Source organism: Nomia melanderi, chromosome 1 (genome assembly GCF_051020985.1).
Source record: "Nomia melanderi isolate GNS246 chromosome 1, iyNomMela1, whole genome shotgun sequence".
NCBI lineage: Eukaryota > Metazoa > Arthropoda > Insecta > Hymenoptera > Halictidae > Nomia > Nomia melanderi.
In genome coordinates this window covers 37,554,139-37,582,111 of record NC_134999.1, presented here as the reverse complement: position 1 = coordinate 37,582,111, position 27,973 = coordinate 37,554,139, and the positions used below count along the sequence as shown (strand labels likewise).

The 27,973-nt window shown below is 42.5% G+C and overlaps 1 protein-coding gene across 7 annotated transcripts; it reads left to right on the top strand.

Annotated features, from left to right (window-relative positions):
* The first annotated feature begins 234 nt into the window (after nt 1-234).
* Nucleotides 235-27,921, top strand: Piezo (piezo type mechanosensitive ion channel component). Of its 7 annotated transcripts, none has more exons than XM_076373775.1 (38): nt 235-639; nt 5,988-6,080; nt 9,456-9,671; nt 9,732-9,964; nt 10,455-10,886; nt 12,336-12,380; nt 12,737-12,848; nt 12,922-13,031; nt 13,112-13,378; nt 13,450-13,776; nt 13,931-14,223; nt 14,288-14,430; nt 14,508-14,650; nt 14,725-14,901; nt 15,030-15,546; nt 15,616-15,711; nt 15,779-16,221; nt 16,301-16,706; nt 18,217-18,279; nt 18,818-18,963; nt 19,477-19,653; nt 21,207-21,494; nt 21,560-21,636; nt 22,065-22,142; nt 22,741-22,821; nt 23,250-23,526; nt 23,601-23,764; nt 23,836-23,982; nt 24,095-24,259; nt 24,320-24,467; nt 24,538-24,752; nt 24,833-24,991; nt 25,067-25,193; nt 25,256-25,662; nt 25,776-26,071; nt 26,131-26,380; nt 26,527-26,754; nt 26,816-27,921. In XM_076373775.1, exons 2-38 carry the CDS (start codon nt 6,017-6,019, stop codon nt 26,922-26,924), a joined length of 7,626 nt encoding a protein of 2,541 aa, XP_076229890.1. In that variant the 5' UTR covers nt 235-639; nt 5,988-6,016; the 3' UTR covers nt 26,925-27,921. The 7 variants fall into 7 exon arrangements, with proteins under 7 accessions (XP_076229890.1, XP_076229885.1, XP_076229883.1 ...); XM_076373770.1 differs by having other exon boundaries at nt 12,333-12,380; XM_076373768.1 differs by lacking the exon at nt 12,336-12,380 and adding an exon at nt 11,430-11,552.
* Nucleotides 27,922-27,973: the final 52 nt, after the last annotated feature.

The window sequence follows — 27,973 nt, the reverse complement described above, 5'->3', positions numbered from 1 at the left end:
GTCCACAAACGACATCAAAGTCCGTCTAATAAAATCTGCAGTTCTCAAAACCAAAAATTACATCGATACCCCCGAATAACAGAAAACCACCGTTCCTACCCCATGCAATTGGCGAAAATTCCCGCAGTGTCCAGGAACCAATGATCCGTCATCGAAAGCGATCCTCTAGGTACGTTCCTGGCAATGACGCAAAAGAAGAACGCAGGCGCGGATGTCTGACGCCAGAGACGGGCGTAGAAGGCTTTGCTCACAATAGAATCAAGCCAGTGTCGAGCCGGCGCCACTCGGCGATCGGTGAGTGAAGTGAGTCGGGCCAGTGAGATTCGAGCGCGACCGGATGTTCCGCGGTTCCTGATCGCCTCGTGGGCGTCCGCGATTCCTGTCATCCGCCTAACCAAACCCAGAACCCGGCGCGCCTCGTCCGTGAACGGTAAACCGCGTTTCTTCGCCGATCGGAGTCGGTTATCGTGGATTTAACCGGAAGATAAGGGGTGACGGTGCACGATCTCTGGAGGATTTCGCGCGCGTCGAAGCCGGGTGGCGCATGTTGCTCTCCTCGGGGTTCGATCCGGCGACAGACAGCTGGCAGAGACTCGGCTCGGAGGGATGCTTTGAAAAGCCACTGTCGGTTCGTTCAAGGTGAGCCCCTTTTTACACGCGCGTACGCACGGGACCGGTTCCCGGCAGACGATCCCCGTCAGCTGACCGCTCGTACCTTCTGGCCGCGATCAACGCACGCACACGAATGAACGTGAAAGGGGCTGCACACCGATGCGGTGCACTTTGTGCCTTGGCTCGTGGTGTTAGTGGACGTAGCGACACCTGATTCGGGTCGGAAAGGTGGGGACTTTGTTGATGCGGCGAGACGCGAGACGATTCCTTTGGAGTTTAACAGAATTTCCTTGTAGGGCCTTCTTTCTGTAATGACTGTGGAAATGTAGAGTAGTGATCTTGGAATTCGTTTGGTTGTAGGATTGATTGAGGTACGAAGAGATCTTTTAATGAGATTTGGAGATAGAAGGTTAATGGTAATTCTATTATTAAGCTAAGAATTCTATACATCTGTGTCAATTGGAGTTTTGCAAATGTGGGATGTATACAACAGTCGCCGAGCGGTTTATCTTCGTAGGGGAATCCTCAATAGAACGGCACTGCATAAACACCCACAGTCCTGTTTTTTATCATGCTGTCACAAGTACAGCGCCATTCATTTCCCGATGACAATAGGCGGGGAGTTATCAGGAACCAGAAGAGAACAGAACTCTTTTCAGGGAAGAACAATATTCGTTGCGCGGAAGTTTCTTTCGCTCGAATGAAATCGAATCACGGTTCGCGAAGGAAAGTGGGAGGCGTACCTCGTTCGTGCGGCCTAGAATTCGAAAATATTCGTACCGCGGTGATTCCGCGTGACCCGGAACGCCAGAAACGGAGCCCGGCTCCAGCGGCGTGGAACGCGAGCCGCTCGTAAAGCCCCTGACATTTCGCGGCTTTACGATCTCGTAGCGGGTTACCGGAGATCCTGCAGAAACGCTGGCACACGGGACCGCGGGCGCATCGATTTGTTTACCGCCGACCGAGAAACGTCGGCGCGGGAACCTGTCATCGATTCGAAATTGACAGGGAATGCGGCTCGGCGCCAATGACTCGACGCACGTGTCGGCGCCGACACAATGGCGCTCGCAGTGCATCGGAGACGCCCGGTCGTATTAGTTTCTATCATTCCTCTGAATATTTTTTGTACAATTTCTATAATCCTTATAATTGTTTTTCTAACATGTCTATAATTTTACTTAAAATTTCTATCATTTTCTCTCTAGTTTCCATAATTTTCGTCTGTGGTTCCTATGATCTTTCTGTTACAATTTCTGTTTTCTTTAACGTTTCAATGAAACTTAGGATACTTTTTCTCAACGACCGTATTCTGAGGCGATGATTCGCCAACTACGTCGGTGTCAAGTGTCCATACGCTGTTGGTGCCCGTTGATGATTACAATCGTACCATTCATGTGACGATGACGTGTCCAAGGATGTGTTGTCACGCGTGCATTGTTATTACACTATTTATCTACACTACATGTGCAATGTTCAAAGCAATATATCGCTGTGATGATTTATAACTAGCAAATTCGTTCGAAATATCTTCGCAACATTGTAGCTCTGACATTTCCCTGCGAGCGCTGCAAAAACGTATGTCCTCCCTGCACGCGACGCGACTTTAAGCCTGCGTGTTCCGAGGATCAAATGAAATTGACATAACAGGTTTGTTTGACAAGGTATTCCGTTAATTGGACATCATCGCCCATCGAGTAGCTACGAAGAAATCCAACGGGCGGCCACCCTAAAAGCGTAACGAGCTCCGCGCACTCCCTTAATCAACCCCCGCGCCGTCGCGTGCGGCACGCACCCACGCAACGGTACACGCAATGTGTACACATTTCTTTGTAAACGAGTCTCCGAGAAATTTAATGGGACGCGGCGGAAGGGAATCAGAGCCGTGGTTTTGCTCCCGGGATAGGTGTAATTATTCTAGGAAGACTGTCCTCGTGTCATAACACATGCGTCTTTTTTACACCCTGCTGCCAGGAGAAAAACAATAGGAATATTCAGAGCAACTCACTACGTGTATTTTACACTAATTAGATAATGCTTGGAAAAGCAATAGCCCATTGCCTGGTCATAACTATTTTATGCTTGTAACCTTCCGTGGTTATTTCTATTAATTAATTTGCACGTAGACGCGTAATATTTGAATTTTCTTCCTTTCAGTTAAAAGTGATAGAAATAATTAAATGGAGATTAATCTATTATATTCTTTCCAGTGTCTTTATTTTAGTGATTTGATTACTACTGTCTTTTATACAGTTAAAAATATCTTTGCCCTTTTGTACGAATGTCGTTGCACTTACAGAATCTGTTACAACTCGCAGTAATTTAACGATCCGTGGAAACGTTTCCATTCGATAGGAACGATACAGTTGTAGACAACCGATGAACGCTCAATTACAATCCCGTGGGTGGCAGGCAGGATACAATGAACGTCTATCAGGCATTAGAAAATCAATCACACCGCAGGTAGCGTCGGACGTTCATTCAGTAACGATTCATCGTGTCACGCGTAACGACGTTTTCAATACGGAGTCGATTGTACCCTTGGATCGACTGGAGCTAAAATTATCGGGATTCCGCAATGCCTCTGTCATCGACATCAATTCGCAGCAGCCTGACGGTTACTAATCAACCACTGCGGCCGCTGTGTATTTTCCACGCGAACCACATTTAATTGTTAATCAATGTAAGGTCTAGAATGTAAATTACCGAATTGTACATCACGCGAATAACGAGGCACATTCAAAACAGAGACACTTTGCTCGAGTCGCAGTATCAGACTATACTGTTTACACACCTGCGCTCGATAAGATAATGATTCATCTTTGCAACATGGTTTTCGTTGTACAGGAATTCCAGTGATCTTTATATTAATTTAAATTGTTACAGGTAAAATTACTGGGACCAAAGAATTCCTTTATTTTCTCTTCGAAAATCTGGGTATTAAGAACTAATACAGATAATTGTGTTAATCAGACAACAGGGATTTAGTCTTTTATTAGATAAAATTCCTCGTGATTGATCAATGAATCGCTGTCGATCGTGTGTCAGTGGTAACAATGATCTGTGACGAACGCTTACGTCATTTCATTTGCACAGGAACCGGTTTGGTAAAAGCAGGAAAACACGTAGTTAATTAGAATGCAGCTCGAAGTGCAGGGCAACGCGAATGCACTTGCTGCAGAGGAACTTCGCTGCAGTTCACGTGTATTTGCCACTTTCTTGAGTCCCACGGCGTGCATACGAAATAATGTTTACTTGCTTCCTTATCCAGCTAAATTAATATTAATTCTACTGTAATGTGTCATGCGAGTTGCGCAACCTTTCAGACAGGCTAGCATTTGAATATCGGACCACTTAGAAAAAGCACTTAACATACTTCGTATTTTCCAACATTTCTGAAAATGTACGTATTGCTCATTGCTGAATCCGTGTCACTGGACATTGTTATCTAAATTATTAATTGACTAAAGTCAATAACTGAGATAAGAATACTTCGGTGACTCACCGTGTAAGATGAGATTCCTACGTATCCGTATGGTTGTTCCATCGATCGTGTACACCGTTGTCAGTCTTTCGCGAAAAGGGGACGACGCTCCACCTTCCTTGGAAGTTGCCAAAAATTGGAAAGGCTGGAAAATATATGCAGTGTTTTAAGTCATTTAAGTTTAACACGACTGCCACGAGAATTTTTAGCGTTTTGAATAGCAATTCTTTAATAACAAAGGCAAATGATTTTAAATAAAAATATTTAGCAACACAAGTAGCTAGATCATAGCGTAATATGACTACTGTAATAGTAAATCATTAATAATTATTTTCAATATCAAAGTTTTTTATTGCAATTGTACTTCGGCGATTTGAAAGTTCCGATCATCGGTGACCGCCGTGGCAGTCAATGTGTTAATTGTTCTTGTACAATTACTTTCGACCGCATATTTTAACGGGAATGGCTCATGAATTATTATCATAGTTGCAGACATATGAATTATAGATAGAGGAAAATTCTGTGTACACTTGTTTCTATCGTTGATAGCGCAAAACGGACGAATAATGATACATTCGGATAGAAAATTGTAAATGAAATACACATTTACCACTCCGCTGTGTACGGAATGGTGATGGTAGCAATATCTTTTTATGGTGTCATTAAATACTTCAGTTGTATCTGCGATCTAGGTCGAATAATAGAAGAATGGGAAGGATAAACGATAAAATCTCGCGAGTCTAACCGTCGGTAGAAAAATATCGTGGAGAAAATGATGCTCTTCCTGTACAGCAAATAGTGGCAATTACGAAGATGTAATTATGTGAGAGTATCATTACATAACAGAGTGATAATGTAGTACTAAAATAACATAGGGACATCGATATTCTGTGAACGAGAAGAATAAGTGATCGTGTGAAGCTGCAAAAATAAAATGGTCAGCAACTCTCAGTTTCCATTATAGATTAAGAAACTGTTTATACACTGAAAATAAAATAATTTCAATTAACCAGAGAATTTTTATAAGGTTCATTCACTAGAATTATTCGTACGATCGATCTGAAATTTCTTTCCCCGTCCTGTATTATTACATTCCACCCCAAACTATGATGTTCGACGATGAACCACGTTTCTGGAAACAGGATAGACACACCTTCCGCGGAGCACTGTCCTTCCCCCATGTAATTGGCCGATAATTAAGCTGGGCGCGCCGCGTTTTATCGAGGCTCGCCAAAAGCCCTTGCCCCGGGAAATCGCTGCGTCAGGCGACATCGGATTCACTTTCTTCTTCTCTGCCACGAAATTATGCAGTGCTCATCCTTAACCCTTGTCAGATGGAACATCGAAAACGCTGAGCCTGAACCCGTTTTATCCCACGATTAAAGGAGACAGTACTGGAGAAGTGATTTAAAAATCACTTATATTATCATCAATTTATTATCTACACACATCATTCATTAACTAACTGTTTCTTATTAAGAAGAAGTATCTGCAGTCTATTATACTTAAAAAGAAAAAAATCCTCTACGTCTGAACATTGGACAAAGGATTGATGAGTTGTTACCAATTAAATCTATAGTCAATCTCGAAGATACCAGTAACGTCTAATCTTAAGACCATCGCGTGCCAGAAGGATACAGAATGACACGAGGCTGTAATTTTTGGCAGAAAGACAGCGCAGATCGTAAACCGTAGGGTGAACGTAGTAAAAGCGAAGGGTGAATTTGAGGGTGCCGACGCTGCGTCTCTGAGGAAAACGAGGTTAAAGGTATCCGACTGCGGCAGGGTCGTATCGATTTCAGCGGAGCTGACATGACCGCTGCAAAATCTCGAGATGTTGACAGGTTGGATCCCTGGATCGTTTTACGAGCGCCGATTTTTCTGTCTGTTACAGGGTGAAAGGCCATCCGAGCACATCCAGCCATGACGAGGTATTGGCTGAACGTGGCCCTACTCAGGGTCGTTCTACCGGCTGTCCTGACAGGATGTAAGTGTCCCTTCGCGTAAAAATATGTCACGCGTATCAATTACTTGCCGCTTCTAGTCGAGTCTACCTTGCTCGGTAACGATAACGGTGTCGCGTATTGAAACGAGATATTTCCGTGGTTCGGTTTCCATGGGAGACAGCCCTGACAGTGTTACACTCGCCAAAAAGTCTTTTGTTTTTGATGTAACCTTAGAATCATTGCACTATTAAACGAGTCGCTCAGTCGATTTCTTGGTGTTTTCTGATTTTTGCCGATTTTCATGGAATGAGTAATATTCTGCTTAGTTATTAAAGAGTTCACTGGTTCCTACGTTGTTTCTAAGTGAGAAAGCCCTGCTTGTTATGGTTTCTGAATATGTCGTACGATAATTCCAGAAATCAAAATATTATTTTTCTCTTTGTTTTCTGGACTTAACCGCAATAATTCTGAGCGACTCGAATGTTAGGTAATAAAAAAGATGATAAGGAATTTTTGTTTTTATATCTTAGAAATATAGCTGACGGTTTGTTAATTTACATCTCGCATTTGTCTCGTTAACGACGTGAAAGCTGTAGCAGCACGGTATTTTCAATAAACATATGTCAGGAAACCTTGCGCCGCGTTATCAAGTGATAAAGCAGTCGTCGATAAGCTGCTAATATAGTTATGACAGTGTGCGGGGGAATTATAATAAAACTACGTAAAATGGTATTGACATCGTGTACACGTGAACGATGATAATGTTATGCTGGATGCCTCGATGACATCAGTGTATGAAAATACTCTGTATTTGGGACCGACTAATGACCTCGATGGCCGACTGTTGATCTGAGCAACTGATATCCAAGCGACTCGTGTGAAACTAGAAGGAACGTGCGGATTTCAAGGTAGAAACCAGAAATAGAGAAGTACCGAGTTCACAAACGGAGAAACTCGAGGCTGAGTTTCTCACGTGAACATTCTTTTTTTAAAACGTGAATTCGGATGAAGAAACATGGAAAAAGGTGATAGCGGTAGATTTTCCTTAGGAAACATTTGTAAAATATTTCGATTCGAAAACCGATAGTAGGAGAGATTGAGATAATATTATCGAGAGATACATCGAAAGTAATAGTCCACAGGTTGGCCGACCCACTGCTGTTCGAAGTTTAATACCGTCGTTAATTATCCAGGCTTTATCATCGGCCCGTATGTGGTAAACTGCTCCACGATGCGTCATACGGTGTCGCAAACACCGTTTCTACGTCTTTTCAAAGGATTTCGATTGTTCGTCTCAATACAGCAACGTTAACTCGACGTTGCCATTGATCCTATTCGGTTCACTTTAACGAAGCAAATGTTAAGAACTTCAAACAACTAAAATGTCGAATTGAATATAATTATAGCAATAATAGTATCCACAGTAGTAAAGTACTTTGTCTTCATGTTTTTCTAACTTAACGTACTTTTCAACGATCATTTGCATCGTCGTTCATTCGTACGTCATTTCAAGACATTAGTATTACAAAGTAATCAATAAGAAGCGAATGATATATGTTCCCAATAAGTAAAAAGCATAACTGTGTATATCATGTTCGCAAACTGTGAAACAGATACAATGAGGCAATTTACTTTCGGATCGGCTAACGTGAGACAAACGAGTGACGTAATCAGCGGTTCTCGGGTGAACCGAATGAAAAACGAGGTTTTCGAACGCGGTCGGAAGTTCGCGCAACATGCGTACACGTATAAATTTGAGAAAGTGCTTCGGGATACCACGTTGACAGCGCCGGGACGCGTTCAGTCTCGGTTTACAGGCGTCGTCTATAATTAGTCGAGCACAGGCTCCTCAATTCCAGGTTTATTATCAATCCGCCCCGTATATTCTTCGCAACGTCTGCAGTCGACTTGCTCACCTTTCGAACGGTCGACAGGGAGGTTTCCAAAGGGAAACTGACATTCTAATTCATGCGAGTGAACTCTTTTATCGTTCGCGGTAATTTCGAGGCTTCCCTTTGATCTCGTGACCCGAATCACCCGGCGTAAAAAAAGGAATTACGACTCGAACGCTGAACACAGCATCGTTATCGCCCGTGTTATCGTCTCGTACAAGCCGAACCGAGTAATTAACTGTCCGCGGTTTCTACCATTAACGGCGTCGTGTTAAAAACCTGCGGGGAAAATAGCTTACCAACACCGTGCCCTATTAAGATGTCACAATCGTTCGAATGTTCGAAAAATTGCGATTCCGTCTCGTCTGTAGTTCGATGTTTTGAGAACCTCGTGGCATAAGAGCGATGCAGAATTTCAGAAATTTCTTATATGATTATTTCTTAGCACTGATTAATTTAATTGAATTACTAGATACCTATCGAACAATACTAATTCTTTAACCCACTGCACCGTAAATAATCCCGAATATCCTGTATGCGCCAGATTCGAAATAATTCAATTAGAGTCGGATGACTCTTAATCGAAGTTCAATTAACCGAATGCACCGGTTCGCGGTCGCTGTGCATATCGAGCGCAACAAATGCGACGCAACAAGGAAACAGTGAAATAATTTCCCTCGTCTTCGGAGGTCGGGAAACCGTTGCCCGAGTTCCCTTGGCAGTCGGTCAAACTTTTCGTTTGTGCATGCGAGAGGATGGTAAGCAGAATGTACTCTCCGAGTAGAAAGTGGTATTGTCGGCGGAAATGGGAGGGGAGTGGTGGTACGCGTTCCGGGTGCGATTTCAATGGAATAGTTTTGTTTCCGTAGGGCTTATCGAAATCAAAAGACGATAAAAACGGACAAACGCGCTCGCGCTCCGTGCACAGGCTCGTTAAGGTATTAATTAACTTAACGCCTCCCGGCGGAACGAAAGCAATTAACGTTCCGAGGCCAGGACAGTTTCCATTTAATTATGCGAGCATGTGTATTCTTTCTATCTATGATTCACGCGTATCAGCTTGTTCCTGGCGGGGTTTCACCGTGCTTAGAGAGTTGATAATAAATCTAAATGGGACGATATTTGTGAGCGGGAATCGTTGTAACTCCTTGCACAATTGGGGTGGCTGAAATGTCAAATCTTATGAGTCTTATCTTCTGGCTTCCCTAGCCGCTGACCTTTTAACGAGCTGGAAACACTTTCTTCTGATTGTATCAGTGGAATGAATGCATTTACGCGGTATGACGAATATCGTTTCGTAAAGGTCGTAAACCGAGCTTGCTTCAAAAAGTTACAATCGAATCGTAGTTATCTTTGAAACACAATTAAGCATACGTCTCATTACTCCATCGTTTACTTTATCATCTCAAATCAGACATATCTTTGTTACTAATTTATTATGTGAAGATTATTTTGTTTAGATTGAATAAATCTTTTGTTTTAGTTTAATATATAAAAATGATTATATATATTTGATTGAAATAGGTATAATATGGCGGCCAGTAGGACTGTCTCTAGTGTACTTAGGGCTGATGCTGTACTCGCCCTTCGTACCGATACCAGATCAAAAGACAATGGCAGGCCACACCGGCGTTTACCTGAAGACCTGCATCGGCCTATCGTTTCTAACTGCAGTCAGCCAGTTCACGTTTCACATAGTCCTGTTATCGCTTCCCGCTTACGGCCACTTCCTTCAAAATTGTAAGTGACGCGCTTGCTCTGCGTCCGGATAGAGTCCATTAAATTTCCGAACGTTTTTAGGCGAGTTGATGGAAGTGATCTTCAGACACTTAGGTTTCGTACGACTAGATAGCGCATCCCTTTGGGAAGTATTCTTCTGGCTGACACCGGAGCTAGTTGTTTTACCCACCGCAGTTGCAGTGTACTTCATATGCCGTTTCCTATCGAAGAAACCTCCGAACGATGCGGAGGACGACGTGTCTCTGCACAGAAGGGGCGACACGTCGAAAAAGGCTGAGGACAGTACCGCGAAGGTAAATCGTCGTGCACTTAATTCAACTCGCTTGCAATTAATAAATAATCTGATAATCTTCCTAGTTCTCGTTGAAAGTTAATGCTCCTGACATTTTCTAACAACCTCTAGCTCAATTTTTGCTTCCAGATGTTTGATTTGTAAAATCAATCTTCGTCTCAATATTATCTAACTACCTACTGTCAGTTCTTTAACCCCTTGGCCTATGACTTCTTTCTCAACTCTGATCGATACGGCTACTTTGTCATTAATTTATTGGAAGAAGAGAAAAATTCTAAGGATATTTTATCTATATTTCCTTTTATGTATAATAGTTGATTACAGAAGAATATTTACTTTGAATTCGAATGAACTGATATATATATATATTTGTTGAATCGTGTTGAAAATCTTCACCACGAGTCTCACTCGTTTTTGTAGGGGTTAATCTTTGTTTCCAGAGATTCATCACAACTATCCTCCATAAAAAAACATTACTTTCTGGTGCACAGATAATTAACTTCCTCGGACGCATCGGAACCTACGTGGTTCTAGCCTCGTTATGCATCATGTCGTCGCTGAACCCATCCATAGAAGCTGGATTTTATTTCCTGGTGTTCCTGGGGGCAGCGACCTGGTGGGCCTGCAACAAGGAGCTCAGGAAAGGCTTCGCCGTGCTCTGCAGGATCGTGATGGTCGTCGTGACCCTTCACATCCTCACCCTGCTCAGCTACCAGAATCAAACCCCTCAGGAGTTAATCCCCGTGAACAGTACTTGGCAGCGGTATCTGGCCCTATCCGCGATTTATCAAACCAATTGCAGCGATCCGAGGAACGTGGAGTACACGGATGACGCCGATTGGCTGATTTACGGCTACATCTTGAGACTATTTTGGCTGTACTACGTTTTGGCGTTGCAGTCACAGTTTCTGAGCAGGAAGCCGGTGAGTGTGTTGGTCGACATCTTTTTTCCACTGTGTGTTACACTAATTAAGGTCGAAGAGATTGAATTACTAATTAATCGGTCAGAGCCAAGGATACTTAAGGAACCTTAGCGTAAGATGGAAAGAAGGATTCAATGTTTCTGCCGCGTGAAAGTGTACTACTCGCAGAGAGTTTGGGAACACTTTGAAACATTTGAGATCATTTCTTTTCAAAATTTTAGAGTTTCTTCGATCATGTCGGTCGGTGTTTTGAATCAAGTTCAACATTATTAGGAAGAGTATAAAGATGGAAATTTTCTGTGAGCAATACGCGATGCAAGTAATTAATCCAGCCCTCTCAAAGCTTTCCTCAAACATGAATAACTCTAACGTCGCCTGTTACTGATTCGATTAACCTGTCTGCGGTTGAGGAGAACCATTAACACCAGTGTAACCTCGGTGACACTGTCTGAGCTTCCTCGGTCTCTCTAACTTTCTAAGTACAACGAATAACACACGTGCTCACTACCAACGAACGTTGCTTTTACTAACAAGGCGTTACAGGCGAAGAAAATGAAACGTTTGAGCGGCAAGCTGGAGAATCTGGACACTCCGTTGTCCAGACACGTTTCCATCAGACGAAGGACACCGTCTCAGAGATGGCAATCGGCGCGACGAAAGGCTCGCGTAAGGATCTCGTCCTGCATGAGCCAAATGCACCGATTTTTCCTCCTAGATCCTTGTTTAGATTTTTCACTTTACGTAGAAAATTATTTCTGTAACGGTAGACATTAATAGACTGCGACAGTTGTATTGTAATATACCATAGATTCATTTAATAGTTAAGTCACCCTCTCCGTGGCTGTAATGACGATACAACTCAGAATAAAATGATTTTTTCATATGAAACTGAATATAAAATGTAGGCGGAATCTTTCTGTCGTGAGAATTGATTTTCCAGAAAATCGATTTCGGAAATTCATTGAGTAAAGTAGCTAATACCAATTGCTTAACGTGTCTGCCTGTGGCAGTCTCTTTCTACTTACAAATCTTCAAGCTGTATCTCTAAATATTTACGTGATATGTACTAATTTCCCAGTTGAATTTTCTCCAAAATTAAGCCTCGTATGCTACAAATTTGATTCTACCTTTATCAGTCAGTTTTTAAGGTTTCAAGTTTTATTATCATCACAGTCACGTCTAGTATTCTCTTTTAGCGATGATCTGTTTGTAGATAGAAAGGTTCTAGTGTAAATACACCAGTGTTTCGTTTGAGAATGAACAGAGTGTTAAGTTAATCTGTAAAGGGAGTGCGACTGCACGCCACTGTACATATCAAACGCCCCGAATCAGATAACACCCGATTTTTGATTTGCTGTCGCCTTCCAGATTTCTGGTTGTTCTTTAATGCTGAGCAAATTCCTTTTCCGTTTGGATGCCGCTATGTTTAGTTTGCCATTGTTTTAGAAGCCGATCGTTAATTCGTCGTTCCCACCAGCCGACGAGCGCACACCCGTACGTATAATGATTAAGTTTGCATGTTTGATTATCACAGCGATCACCATTTGCTAACACCTAGACACAACGATCACTTCTATTTAAACTCGACACTCTGATCTAGCACGTTCTTAGTGATCGTTACAATTATTTACGGATCTACTATTTTTTTTTCCTTTATTCTATCGACAATTTTTGTAGCTAGCGGTGAAGGTAAACATCGGTACTTTTCATGTAGCTTGCATGTGTATGTCCGAGATTTTAATTCACCATACACTCGTTCAGTGAGTTACAAACGTAGACTGTCGAAATTGAGATTCAACGAAGTTCCTGTCGAAATACATATACAATAATATCCTGTATCTTACAAATAGCTGATGAGGTTTGGGTCAGCGCGAACGGGCCTCCTTCAGGACTCTACAGGAAGCGTCATCGTTCAGGATGGTCATCAAGATGATAGCATTCAGATGCACAGTTTCAGCGATGGTAAAATACACTAAAGACCTCAACATTCGAAAAATAAAATGTATTGTTCGTTAATTATCAACTTCCTATTCAGGTGCCCCAGATGAGCAGTTCGGAATCATCGAGAACATCATCATGGCAGTGTACTCCATCTTCCAATTGATTATCAATTCTTCTTATCTCGCTACAAACATCATAATGATGGTACGATGGGACTGCTACAAAATTCCTTCTTCATTTAGTCGAGCATTCTATTTATACATCATAATTATTTCATTTATCAGACTTGGAGCATAATGTACCACAGCTGGACAACCTTTGCTCTCTTGCTCTGGGCTCTGATCCTCTGGATGGTCCCTAACAAACGCGCGTCAATGATGAAATGCTCCCCATTTATCGTCTTTTATGCAACTCTTTTATTACTTTGCCAGTACATTTACGGCATGGATCTGACCGAAGAAGAATTACCAACGCTGGTCAATGGATTTAAGGTGTCTGAGATCGGTTTCAGCAAGCCTGAAGAGCTAAGTCGCTGGCACTTAGTAGTCAGAGTATGATTCCTTCAATTTTTATTCTTTCAAATGTTCTTTTGTATCGTTTTCAACATTTCTAATGCTTCCAGTGTCTCTTTATAACAATGTTCTGGATAACAATGCGACAGTACACCGCTGAAAGGACTCGTCAGAGACGTTCCTCGACGTTAAGAGACATGGTAGCGCCGTTGCACGTCTCCGTGTCGACTGCCACCACAGCCATGAATCACGACGTGCCAGAAATCAAGAGCAAATTTATGAAAGACGTCGGCATACTTCTGAAGAAGTTACTGACCAAGTTCTGGATCGCTGTGGTGGCTATTATGCTCTTTATTTGCGGAATAACTGGGGAACGCATGACTGTCTTCAGGATTGTTTATATGTCCTTGTTCCTTGTGCTCATTATTACCTTCCAAGTACGTAAAAACATTTGTTTACAGTTATATTATTACAAGTCTCCTTTCCATTGAATAAAGAGACGATTGAAACGGTTGGCCTTTAATTATAAGAAATTTAATTCGTTTTCTCGATGATCTGAAGCTGCTATGCTAATAAACGTTTAATCTATAGATCTCCTGGACCGCTTGGAGAAGAATGATGTACCCATTCTGGCTCACAGTCATTGGGTACTCGGTAATTATGCTGATCCTCGTGTACACTTATCAATTCGACAATTTCCCGGAATACTGGAACTATCTGCACATCGATGAGGACTTGCAAATGGATATTGGCCTCGAAAAATACGCGACGAAGGATCTTTTCGTAAGGCTATTGACTCCAACGTTCTTCGTCATCATCACTGTGCTTCAGATCCATTATTTCCACAAGGACTTTTTGGAAGTGACGAACATAGAGGCGATTGGGTAGGTAAAGATTCATTTATATACATTTGATAAAGATTGCGTTAATAATATTTGTGACGAACAGTTCTAGGACAGAAGAGAGTTCCTTCAGACAAGACACACTCAATCAGTCGCCAACATTGGACATGCCACCGACTTCTCCAGGGGAAATATTTCTTGCTGATGAAGATGACCATGACACTCCATACAGTCTTCGTCAATTGAAACGTAAGTTCTGTTACATTTTTTGAAATAACTTATTGGCGAATAGGAAGAAGAAATTGAATTTTCATTTGAATGTCAAGGAATGTCCAAGTTGGAACGGATGGCACTATTTCGCAAAATAATGAAGCATCTAGTCAATTTTTACAATTACGTCTGGTTGTTCCTGGAGATCCACATGCAGAAGATCATCTTCATCTCTGTGATGCTTCTATGCGTGAACGACGTACGTTGAAATCAGCCATATTTTTCGAGCAATCGGATCAAACGTTAATTTCGTCTTCAATATCGATTTCCCAGGTATGCGCCATCAATTTGGTGTTCGTCGTGATTGTAGCAATCATGATAAATACTAGGAGACACGCTCAAATACTCACTGTGAATATAATCGCTGCGATAATCGCGTTGTTGATGGTTGCTAAGATGCTGTATCAGATTCAGTACATCGATCACAATAATTGGAACGTGAATTGCACGGTGAGTATACAATTTGTTTATAAAGGAAAAGAAAAGATTTTTTATAAAATCAGCCAGTTTACCTATTACTTTGAATCTCTAAAAAGAATCAGTGCTCTGTACAGCAATTTCGATGTTCTAATTACCAGAGACACGTAGACGACAAACAACCTCAATTTTCAAGCAACAACACTGTGTACAATATAGCAGAATGGTTTGGCATGAAGAAAGCAGAGCCAGGAGAGCTCGCAGAGCTGCTGAAAGGATACATAGGAATCATAGTGGTGACGACACTGCGGAAAATCATTAGAGTACGACAGTGTTTCTATCGAAAGGGAATCGGAGAACTATTGGAAACTCCGCAAGTGATGTTCCCATCTATCACCAGAGCAGACGCTGATAAAGGAATACCAGAGTGCTTGAAGTTCCTCTTCAACTATGGATTCTACAAATTCGGTTTAGAGATATGTCTGATCGGAATCGTAGCGCTGATCGGCACTAGACTCGATTTTTACTCGGTTCTCTACAGTGTCTGGCTTTTACTTCTATTTTCCTTGAGGAGAAGGACTATATCCAGAATATGGCCGTTCTTCAAAGTCTTTGGGGTTATCATGCTACCAGTGCAATATTCCCTAGTAGTTGCACTGCCCTCCTGGCTTTGCATAGGTAGGTTGAAATTAATAAAATATACTGTAAATATTTCATTGTAATTCATTAATGCTCCTTAATCCTCAGATTATCCTTGGAGCAATTCGGAAATACTCAGGAGGCTACAGGAGTGGATGTACTTCCCTGATCCGGATTTCCCTCCTAATCCTAGGAAATTGATGTGTAAGTCTTTTATAAACAATAGTTCCAAGACGATTCAATTCGAATTTATCAATTGTGCTCTTTCCAGGCGACTTTATTTTGTTGATGATGATCGTTAGACAGAGCCTGTACTTCCGTATCGAGCAGCGAACCGTTGCAAACGGCAAAGAATTCCCTGCGGGTCATAATTACTCTGTCTACCAAGATATGGAGAAGCCTAATTTCGTGAATCCCGTTAAGGATTACGTCTCGCACATTCATTCGTGGCTGGACGTGCTGAAGAGAGGAGTGTTGATGAGCCTGATGTGGATCACTCTGTCGATCATGTTCCTAGCTGGAACCAAGAGGACCAACCTTTTCTCGTTAGGCTACTTGATTGGCGCCTTCGTTTTCCTTTGGCAGGGCAGTGATTTCTACCTTAGACCGGTCAGGACAATCTTAAGATGGTGGAATATGTTGATCGGGTACAATGTGGTTGTCATCTTCTCTAAAGCTCTGCTGCAAGGAGTTGGTTGCGTGCTGATCAAACAGGTAAACTGCTCAATGTACCTTTCATTACTTATATTCGCTGATGAATTCTTCACTAAAATTGCTTTTAATCGCGTTTCAGCTGGAAGTTTCGGCTTGCCCACTGATCCAGTTATTCGGAATAACTTGCCTGAGAAAGTTCCAAAGCTCCGCGGGCGACATCGTCATCGGCAAAGTGGACTGCGTGGTTCCTCGGGAAGACATAGGCATGGTCTGGGACGGCCTGTGCTTCGGTTTCCTGCTGCTCCAGAAGCGCCTCTTCAAGAGCTACTATTTCTTCCACATAGTAGACGAGACGAAAGCTATGAGCGTCCTAGCGTCCCGCGGCGCAGAACTGTTAGAGGAACTACACCAGAAACGCATAGACATCCAAGAAAGCGTCGAGAAGAACGTCCTCCAAAAGCTGAAGTTCAAGATGGACAAGATCAAAGCTAGCCAGAGGAAGATCCAAGGACCCAGTTACAGAGAGCCGCAAATGCACAAAGTCGGTGAGTCGGTCACATCATTCCTCCTTCCTACCATACTGTAAACCATCGCCGAGGACAAAACAGAAGTGTTTACAATCAACAAAGTCCTCTAAGTTCTCATGAAACTCCCCAACCAAAATAAGTTACATCCGTTTAAACTTCCATTCGAACTTACTCAAACGTTTGCCCACTTACAAGTTAGGACTACAAGTAAGATCACATGGTAAACTGATAACCACCGTGCCCAAGTCGATCCCCTAGCAAAGAAGAGGCTAGCCTACTTCCAGACGTAGGGCGGCAGAGCTCTCGCGACCTAACACCAGATATCTCTATATTTAATGCACTCGAAAAAGAAGGTGAGGCGCCTCTGGCGAGGTCTTCCAGCGTCAGTTCGTGCGTCTCCTCGAGTCACACGCCTCCCCAGGGTTACCAGACGCCGATCGACGAGGACGACGACGAGCCGCCCCCGCTGACGCCGCGCGCCGCGTCCCTGTTGCAGGCGCCCACCCCAAACTCCGCGATCATGACAGTGAGCCTCGAAGGCTACCTCGAGCCGACACGCATTTCTTTCGGTTCCCCGCCGAGTAGCGAGCTGAACCCGCGTGGACCGTCGCCGGACGAGACGTTCCCGGTGTTCTCGCCGCCGCCATACGATCGACCGCCGCCGGACCGATCGTTGAACTCCTCGGTCAGGCATCGTCGCCAGTCGAGCTACGTCGGTCCTCATTGGATGAACGAGCTCCGGACGCCACGGCAGTCGATCGTCTCCACCACGTCCCGTTCCCCGCTGTCTCATCACACATGTAACCACGGGATCAAGATCAAAGTCGTCGTCGATCTGCTACGATGTCCTGTACATACGCTTCCGCGATCTGCACCTCTAGATCATGAAGCACCCTTATCTATTTTCTGTTTGGTTCACTTTTCTTTTGGGTTTTGATACTTGGTACAAGTATTGAGAGATTCTTTGATGTAAGATTCTCTTGATGGAGTAGCGGAGTTTGATAGGTAATACAGATATTGTATTAAGATTTGATCTTCAGGGTCCGTTGAGTTTTGTACGAAGAGTTGTCAGTCTACAGTTGATTCCTTTGGATCTTCTTTTCTGTGTTTCTTTGAGTATCGTTTCCGTTGCCTGCTTTGGTACAGTTTCTATCTTTGTTCGATGTCGTGCCTAGAGTATAGGTGTACATAACTCTGTATCGTTAGAGAAGTACTCGGTTTCCGTTCTGTACATTCTTTGATTTCGTTGGTATCCCGCATTCAGTCCTTCCTCTCTCATCTTTGTCCCGTTAATCGGCTGTTTTGCAGGGTGAAAGAATGTATCGGGGCCCGAATAGCCCGCGTTCTGTTCCGACAGATCCTGTCCCGTTGAACCTGGCGAGGACTCGAGGATTCCGCTGACTGATCTCGATGTAATATAATCTGTATATTGTTGTAAGATAGATTCACACGTGCGCGCCCGACGATTCTCTTACCGTTTCTTTCAGTTTCCTCTGTCTATAGTTTTCTGTTTTCTCTTTTCTGTTAGATACTCTCTATCCAGGGGCACGGCCGTTGTACAGAGTTCGCGCGCCAAAGACCAACAGAGAGGGTAAATGAACATTTTCTTTCTTCTCTTCGCAGCTTTGTTCCGGGCTTTATCCCAAACTGACGTCCACATCCTGACTAATAGTCCTTTCTGCTTTTACAGAACTACATACACTTGTATATGTATATATAAATTCTTCGTTCACGCTGTTGATACGGTTTAGCTAGCGTGGACGCACATTCAATGGGCTTTCAAGGCGGCATCCCCTTTCTGCGCCAGCATGATCAGCCATGTTCTAGTGACACCTCGGTGGGGGGAATCCCACGGACGACCTTGAACGACCGATTCAGTTTGCGTCTACTACATAGTGAAATATAATTGTTTGACGAGCGTCTGTGTGCGTTTGTGTGTGTCTGTGTATGTATACTAACGATACTTAACAATTTAAACGTCTAGCTTCAACGTTTAGCCGCTAAACAATTGGGACAGATATTGTTTTCGAGCACTGCTACTCTTTTTAACGAACATTGCATGGCTTTCGCAGCACAACGATCCTTCCTCCACGACTTCTTTAGAACGATCTCTTTTATTTTCCAATCAGCCATACGATCCGGAGATTACTACATGTTCGACGATCTGGACGACGACGACGTCACCGACATGATACCAGACACAGAGTCTGAGAAGGAAGACGAGAGACGCCGCAGGGAACAGGAACGACAGGGTCGAAGAATGACCATAACCGAGGTACGTACCGGGTGTCCCCGAATCGTCGGAGAATCGACAAGTCGAACTATGTGAAATGTCATTCTACGAGTTTCTGGTTTGTCTGCTACGAATTGAAGTGAACGATGACTAATCCGAACCTGGACTGCTTGAATCAAAGAGAATTTGTTTTTTTTTTAATCGACCACGAATCGAGATCCCTTTACCGAACACACCCCGGATCGATGTTCGACCCCCGGCTGATTAGGTTCGAGGCTCAGTTGAAATTGAATTCACCCGCACCAGACCCAGATCATGGCCGAAGTTTGCCTACACATTACAAAGTTTCGTATCTCCGTGTGCGCATAAATTCTGGCATTTTTACATCCACCCCCTCCAAAACCACACACCCCGCCCCCTGGCAGCCCCGTGTTCTCTCTCGATTGCTCTGCCACCGTTCTCGATCGGCCCGACGAGGAGACTACCAGGAAACGGGAAAGGCAACGGTTAGAGGGAGGAGAGACGAGATGACTTTAAAAAGTCTGGTCGTTGCAGTTGATGAGCACGCTGATTAAGACAGACATTGAGATCGCGACGCACGTCGCCATGTACGGAGGGAGGGAAAAGGACGCGCTGAGGCTTCGCCGGCGGAGCGTGCCGTTGACTAGGAAGAAATCGTCAATGTCCTATCTCAGTGCGCAATCCGAGACCGACACTGCGATGGCCACCGATGTGAGACCCCTACAAAAGGCTGCATGTCACTGCTACAGGCTCTCTTTCTTCACCTATCCGCCATCTTCTCCCTTTTGTCACGTTTTACATGCAACGGATCGAAAAAGTATTTCCGCTCTACGGTTTCCTTGGGTGTAATCGTTTCTTGGGAATGGTGTATTAGTGCAATCGAGATTTTTTAGCATTCCGTTGTAAACAGTGATGTACTTCTATGGAAATGTTAATGATTTACGACTGAAATGTGAGAAGAAAATGTTTGAATTGGAAGGATATGTAGGTTTTATAATTATAATTTATGAATGGAGTATTTGCAAATGTTGAATTTTTGGGTGAAAACGTTTGCGTTCCTCTCTTCTGCGTTTTTTCGAATGGAGATTTGTTAATGTTTCTGAGCAAACGAGCTGTTCTTGTGTACAACGGAATTCTGAAAGATCTAAGTTCGAACAATATGCTGTTTTATCGCAGAAAGTTATTACCAGACGCGCCGAGCGTGGAAACACGTTTTCGACTTGTTGTACGTTCACTCCTCCATCACACGACCGACTCGTCTTCTCTTAATTCTTCATTTGTATTTATACTCGCTCTCGTAGCCTCTGTAACGTTGTTTCTAATATTCTCTGTTAATCATCGATGTCTCTCTTTTAGTCGTAGCCATTTTTATTCATCTGTTAACCAATTTTTTAGTTAGCTTCCGTTGTATCCTCGCGTCGTTGATTTCTCTACGTTTCTTTCTATCATTTTTTTTTTGTTTTCTTTGTGCTGTACGTTGGGACGATGTTTTTTTTTATTTTGTTTCTTCATATATTTCTTTTTTGTTTTTTGAACATGCTCCCCTCGCCGTTCAACACACAAACATATACACACACACTCGCAAACACAAACTGGTGCGTTTCGATATGTATATTAATGGTGCGCTACATTTACACGAGTCTATCGTTAAACTTAACACAATAACGATCACACGACACGAATGGCCGCAGCCATTAAGTTACAATGCTTACACTCGACAATGACTTTTCTTTCCTTTTATACTCGCATCTTCCGGCTTTGTACAAACGGATGCGGTGAAACAACTCCCAATCCATTTTGTTCTCTTCATTTTATTTTCAATAATTGTCTTTTTTTAATATGTCGTCCCGCCACCGTGCTGTAGTCGCAGTTGACAGCGGGGCTCCTCCGTCGTTGGTGTACATAATTCGCTCGATATTTCGCTTAATTTGTTTCTCGTTACGTTTACAGCAATTTTGGCACCGTAATCACACTCGCTTGTTATAACAGTAATCTTCGAGGAGATGTTGACGGGCGCACGGGACTTGCAGCTGCCGTCAGAAATTATTTACATGTTCCCAAAGAGTCTCTTACAAATTAGAAGCACCGTAGAAGATTTCATTGCCAACCAAAGTACAATCAGAATCGAAGTATTATTCAAAGAATTTATTTTATCTTTATTTAGCGTATTATCATTTTTATTGGCGGCGTTAGCTTCAAGTTCAGTGTGCTAGAAACAACAGAAACGTAGGACTACGGTAGAAATAATTTATCGGTGGAATTAGGGTGGCGATAAGACTAGCCTGACGTCAGCTGACATTGAAACCGAGGAAAAGGAAGAATCTACCGCTGAACCTGTTAAGACACCTGAGCCATCCGAGTATGAAGACGATAAGGTGGATGAACCCGAAGGGAAAGAAGAAGAGGAGAAGGTTTCATTCGTCACTTACTTCAAATTCCTTGTAGTGATGATCAACAGCGGCCTAACATCGATGACTAAGTATTTGAACAGGTTCTCGAGGGATTACAGATACATACGAAAGGTTCTGGCGAAAGAAAAGAAATTGCTAAAGGTACAGAAGACACGTTAGTCGATGGGTCTCATTGAACTGTTAATACTGTAATTATTCTTAATTAGGCGAAACCAGACTTCCGAATGGGTATGCGGTTGGGTATCAATCAGATGTGGCAACCGATACCACTGATGAAGACAAGGTGAGACGTCAGACAATAAATATACTACAGTTAGAATCTTAATTTCCTTTTAGCTTCTCGAATATTTGTTCGTAGATGCTTAGCTGTATGAATTATTATTAAGATATTCTTTTTCGAAGGAAACATTGAAAGGTCCCTAGAATGTTCGAAGAGAGAATCAATCTTGTTACATCCTAATTTAGCGGAACTTTTAATGAAGATTTCACATGAAAGATTGAAGCGCAGCAGTATTGATTCTCTCGTACACAAATATTGTAGCTTTAGATAGTACCTCACTTCGATACGTAGCTTTAGTATTGGTGTGCTTGCCCCTCGATAGTTCGATCCTCGACAGAAATGATCATGAAAGATGATCCCTTTGAAGAAGACGTTTTAAGCTAGACATTATACGGTAGACGCTAGATTAGTAAATGTGCTCGCTCTGACAGATCGGCATCTAATGGAAACACTGAGGAGCATTACGATCCTGGCGAGGGTCCCAGCCGACCTCAGACTCAGGACCAAAGGTACAATTTGGTTAAAGAAGCTTTGCTTATGTAGTCAATCTCGTTAGTGCAATTCTGTTCGCTCCTTTAACTTCCTACTAAACTCCTCTGTCAACTTCTCTTTCCATTTTACCAAATATTCTTCAACAGAAATCATTGGACTAATTTACTTGCAAAGATCAAATCAAAAGGTAAAGGAAGATTAAATTCATTATTCAAACGTGAATAATCTAACTGTAATCAGAATTTAGTAAATTTAATTCTAAGTTCGATATACTGCAACTTCTAACCATTTCCACGCAAACCCACTACGAAACTCCACGAATCCTGTGCCAAAACGTGCCAGAGATCCATGATGTCCCTTTTAAACAGGAGGAGCGCGCCAAAATCGTCGGACGAAGCAATCTCCGACCAATTTAAGGACGCTCTGCCTAATAATCCCTCGTAAGTCCTAAGTTCCTCTCACTCCTGCCATTGTCTTCTTCCAAACTTCTCTGTTATCTCAAACCGGCGGTGTTCACGTTTCATTTGAGAGTGGTTGTGTCAGTTTCACCGACTTAACGATATGTGTAACTCGAAACGTAGAAACGTAGAAAGAGAGAAGTATTGTTTTTGCCAGGAAAGGAAGCTCGCTGACGGTTCCGCATATCCGAATTCTGGCGCCGAGTTTGGAGCGAGGATTGGACATGTCCTCCTCCAGGTATCGAGAATGTTTCGTTCAATTTTACACGGTTTCTCGATATACACTCCGCACGCGAGCACTCGCTAGAGGCACTGCGTCTCATCCATTGTTAATCTTCTCGAAAATTCACCAGATATTCGGATGTCTCAGAGGACATTGCATACTTCGTGGAACTAATTTCTTAACGTACGAACCATCGCTTAAACAAATTGAAAAGTCGCCCGACATTTCATGAGACATCCAAATATAGTCACGAGGCGAAAATTTTTCGTTTGATTTTCTGTTTCATTTTCAAGGATTCTTGTAGTACCTAACAGAGCTTTGAGTGTGCTTTCGATATAAATGTCACAAAAGGAAGGAATCCACTTTCTTTCTTCTGTAAATTGTTGCTTAGATACGTGCTCCAGTTGTTCGATCCAATTAACACGAGTTTATTCCGCACGCAGCACAATTTTCTCCGAAATATCACCAGTGCAACACGACGACGAAGGTGCAGAGTTATCCGAGGTCGATCAACCCCCGATAATTCAATTGCTGGCGTCCATTTGGTTCGGAGTCCTGGCTCACTCGAGCCTCCTCTGCTACTTCGTGGTGTTTCTTCATCAAATTAAAAACGCGTCGGTATTGTCCACTCCGTTGCCTCTTATGGTGTTCTGCTGGGGTTCGTTAACCATCCCACGTCCCTCGAAAACCTTCTGGGTCACCTTGATCGCGTACACCGAGGTAAAACACGGAACTTCTTAAGTAATTACTGATCATTGACAACGAATAAATTCATCAAATTTCACTGTCTCTAGGCAATTGTCATTGTAAAATGCATTTTCCAATTGGAATTACTGCCATGGAACAAAGTAGCAGCCCCAAACAATCCTCTTTTCACTCCCAGGATCATGGGAGTCGAACGAAAACCAAATTATGCCCTCTGGGATCTGTTAGTTCTGCTTATGGTGTTCTTCCATAGGTAAATTATTTTCGACAACTTCTTAATACCGAGTGTAAAATAACAGAAGCTGATAGAAGGTTCATTTTTAGATTTATGCTGAAATCGTTAGGACAATGGACCTCGCCATCCCTTAAACCAAGGAAAATCATACCCTCCACCTTAACTATTGTTCCATCGAAGCCACCGCCTGCGGATAAAGGGCAAGGGGAGTCCGTCACTCGTCAAGAAGATCCAGAGTAAGTCCTTAGTTCGAATAATAAAATTCCCGAATCTTTTCCCATGGAGGAATAATTAACAGTTGCGAGTTTAATACCGAAGAAATTTATAAAACAACCTTCCCTTTCTCAGTGATGGGTCTGTTGTAAGAACTCCTAAAGGAAGAACATTAAATATGCACGCAGCCGGTGACGCAGAGAACGTGCAAACAACCGATGAGCATGAAAAACTGGTCGCGATTCAGGGTGAAGAGTTAAATCCGCACACTGAACAGCTGCAAGCAGCCATGAACATGACGTAAGCATTCACATTTGAGAAGTTACAGATTGATCCTATGATTTACCATTAATTTCTTAGCGTCGACAAGTATATGCAGCCGACAAAGAACTTCTTCACGCAAATTCTGAGTCCTGTCGGCAAAGAGAAAACGAACGTGTACGCGTACATGTTTCTCTGCGATTTCTTCAACTTCTTGCTACTGATCTTCGGATTCTCCGCGTTTGGCGTGAGTGTTTTGATTTCGATTCGATAGCTAATCGGATCGACTAAGGGCTAATTGGATTGTTATTCTGCAGACGCAGCAAGGTGACGGAGGTGTCACTGCCTATCTACAAGAGAATCGAGTGCCAATGCCTTTCTTATTGATGTTATTGTTACAATTCGCTTTGATAGTCATCGACAGAGCCCTTTTCCTGAGGAAATCGATCCTAGGCAAACTGATCTTTCAGTATTGCCTAATATTCGGTGTCCACGTCTGGATGTTCTTTATTTTGCCGAGCGTAACCGAGAGGTAATATCCCGAACGAATTAGGAATCGAATTTCTCGACTTTTTCGTGGAAAAGTAACTATACAAATGTGAATGATCATAGGCAATTCAACGAGAAACTCCCACCACAAATCTGGTACATGGTGAAGTGTTTCTACCTCTTGCTAGCTGCCTATCAACTGCGGCAAGGCTACCCAACGCGTATACTTGGCAACTTTTTATGTAAAAAATACAGCATCGTGAACTACGTGTTGTTTAAAGGGTCAGAACACCTTCCATCCTTTCGATTTCGAAATGTTTAGTAGATTTCATTCTAAAATAGTCCTCAACCCTACAGATTCATGTTGGTTCCTTTCCTGTTCGAGCTGAGAGCAGTGATGGACTGGATTTGGACCGACACGTCCATGACAATAATGGACTGGTTCAAAATGGAGGACATTTTCGCCAGTATTTATCAAATCAAGGTATGTTGTACAATGTTACACGTGAGAATTATAAAAAAACGAATGATAAATACATTGCTTAGTGTATGAGAGGAGTGGAAGCTGATTTCCCGCAACCGAGAGGTGTAAAGAAGAAGCAAATGAGCAAATATTTAGTCGGTGGAGGTGCTTTGTTCCTCATAATCGGTCTCATTTGGTTCCCTCTGCTATTGTTCGCGCTCGGTGGCACTGTCGGCGACTCGAATTTGCCTTACGATGTTTCTATGAAGATACGAATCGGTCCGTACGAGCCGATCTACTCAATGTCCGCTCAAACTAGCTCTATTGTTGGATACAGTCCAGCCCAGTACAAAAAGTTCACGGATTTATATGCGAAGGACAGACCAGCCGTCACTTTCCTGGAGAATTATATTCATTCGGATGTAGCTGCAGTTAGACTAAGCGGATTTTCTCGGAAATTGTGGAGCATATCACCGCCAGACTTGCAAAGGTGAGAGAATTATGTATTGCTATGGAAGAATCCTTCGGTACAATATAATTAAAATAAAACAAGTAAGAAAGTTTTGTACGTTTAATTTGATTAAATAACGTTCTTTATTACAGACTGAAGTTTGAGCTAGAGGATAATAGTACCACCGTGGTAATCCACGTGGAATGGACAGTGTCGCGGAAGACGTACGCTAAAGATGCTAGCGAGGTGACAACGAAGTTGCGGGATATTCAGTTGCCACCTTTCGTTGATGGAGAATTTAATCCCGTAAGGCTGAAACTGGCAAACATGCTATCAACTGATAATTCAACAGCCCACAGTGGCACTATAACATTGCCTAATGCTTTCCCGAAGTTCTTGAAAGTGACTAGTTTAACGACCGACGTTGTACCTCAATTAATGCAACCGAGTAAGTAATAAGGTACACAAAACCCGACGAATGAAGTGATCATTAAGTAAATCTTTCAGTAAATACACCGGATGAAGAAGAAATTGAAACAGACAACAGTTATCTCTTCAGAAGCATCAATCTTCACCTATCTACAGACGCAGCTTGTTGCGCTCGTCAAAAATGGTGGGTCGTGAAAGAAGTCTGTGATGACGATTTGTACAATCAACGACTAAAGGACGTGCCATTGAACAATTGCGACTACATCATGATGTTTTTATTCAACGATAAAACGTTCCCGGAGGAACTCAGCTTCATCAGCGGCTTCGGGTACGTCTGAAGAAACTTTATCGACGCGTCGACCGCCATTTTGTCGCACGAAGTCGATTCGTTTGGATTCGATAAGTTCACTTTCTCGCGTTAAATGTTAAACGCGTTTGATTATTAATGTTAATAATACATCCATACTTTTACAGAATCTTAGGGCTTTACACTACTGCAGTAATAGTTATAAGTCAAATGATGAGGAAGATAGTGAGTGACATGGCGCCAAAGATTATGTTCGACGATCTGCCTTATGTGGATAGAATCCTCAGGCTGTGTTTGGACATTTATTTGGTTCGCGAGAGCGGTGAATTGTGCCTCGAGGAGGATTTGTTCGCCAAATTAATATTCCTCTACAGATCGCCGGAGACGTTGATCAGGTCTTGTACCAAACTATCTTTTTTCGTAATTTTCATTGAAATAACATAACCATGATTGTAGGTGGACGAGACCTCCCGAGGAAGGTGAACGAAATGATGATAACGATGACCGCGATGAAATTGAGGATGACAGGGACGAATCTGTGCGAGCGGATTCTCGAAGGGAATGAATGATCAGACTGTGAAGAAAATGGCGGAAAGCTTTAGTCCTCGATTAAAATCTACTTCGAGCGAGAAACTTCAGAGAATGTTATAATAATTATTATAAGTAATTTGTTATATGAAGTGCAAGAGAATTTATATGAGGAAACCGTTGACAATTTGGAATGAAGACAATAGGTAGCGCGATTGCGAATGGTGGCGCAGCGAACGCCATGGAAGCTCTTAAAAACTCAGGAATTTACGACCACCGTGTTTGTTGAGATTGTTCCTACCTAAAAAAAGTCTATCGTAAATGAATATGTATATAACGGAATAGGGATGGCGCGAGGAAGAAACTAACATGACAAGAAGTAACAAAGAAACGGCTGAAGATTTATGAAGAACTTAAGAATACGTTCTACCGTCTTTGTTTCAGAAACGTACTGCAAACCTTTTACAGACCTTTATTTTAATATTTATTATATAGCATTTATTAATGTATAATTAATATTCGGATCATGACACGCCTGTCACACGAGGAAATAATTTTGTCACAAACGCTTTATACATTTCGCAGTCTTCGAGTGATACATCGTATCGTACTAGAGATAGTGCTTTGTTTTTAATTATCATTTATCAGGATTCACGATTAAACCGAAGTGCATTTCCTAGCATATTGCATTTAAGATCGCAATCTACGTACATAAAGAAGAAATTGTTAAATCCTCGAGGATTAACAAGCATATATCTCCGAAACTGCCGTCGTCGCGATTCTTAGTTCTCTTTTATACCTTTTCTAATCGTCGAAACATTTAGCTGTCGCTCGAACATTACCTGGCTATTTAGCCATGCGTTTTACGCTCGTTTTATATGTACATGTATGAATTACATTTAACAGAGATTTAATATCACAATGGCATCATTATTTGTAAATATACATTTTATGATCTAGATTTTGTCAAAGCATTGTCATGTCACCTCGATACGCTTTTTAAAAGTATCTTCAAATATAAATTGTTCGAAATCGATCGACTTTGTTCTTTTCCATGATTTCAACGATGATCTTTTCTATGGGGAA

Coding starts and splice junctions, on each gene's coding strand:
- Piezo (XM_076373768.1), top strand. CDS start 6,017: ATGACGAGGTATTGGCTGAACGTGGCCCTACTCAGGGTCGTTCTACCG. Junction 12,849..12,921: donor GATGCACAGTTTCAGCGATG/GTAAAATACACT, acceptor CTTCCTATTCAG/GTGCCCCAGATGAGCAGTTC. Junction 15,712..15,778: donor TAATCCTAGGAAATTGATGT/GTAAGTCTTTTA, acceptor TGCTCTTTCCAG/GCGACTTTATTTTGTTGATG.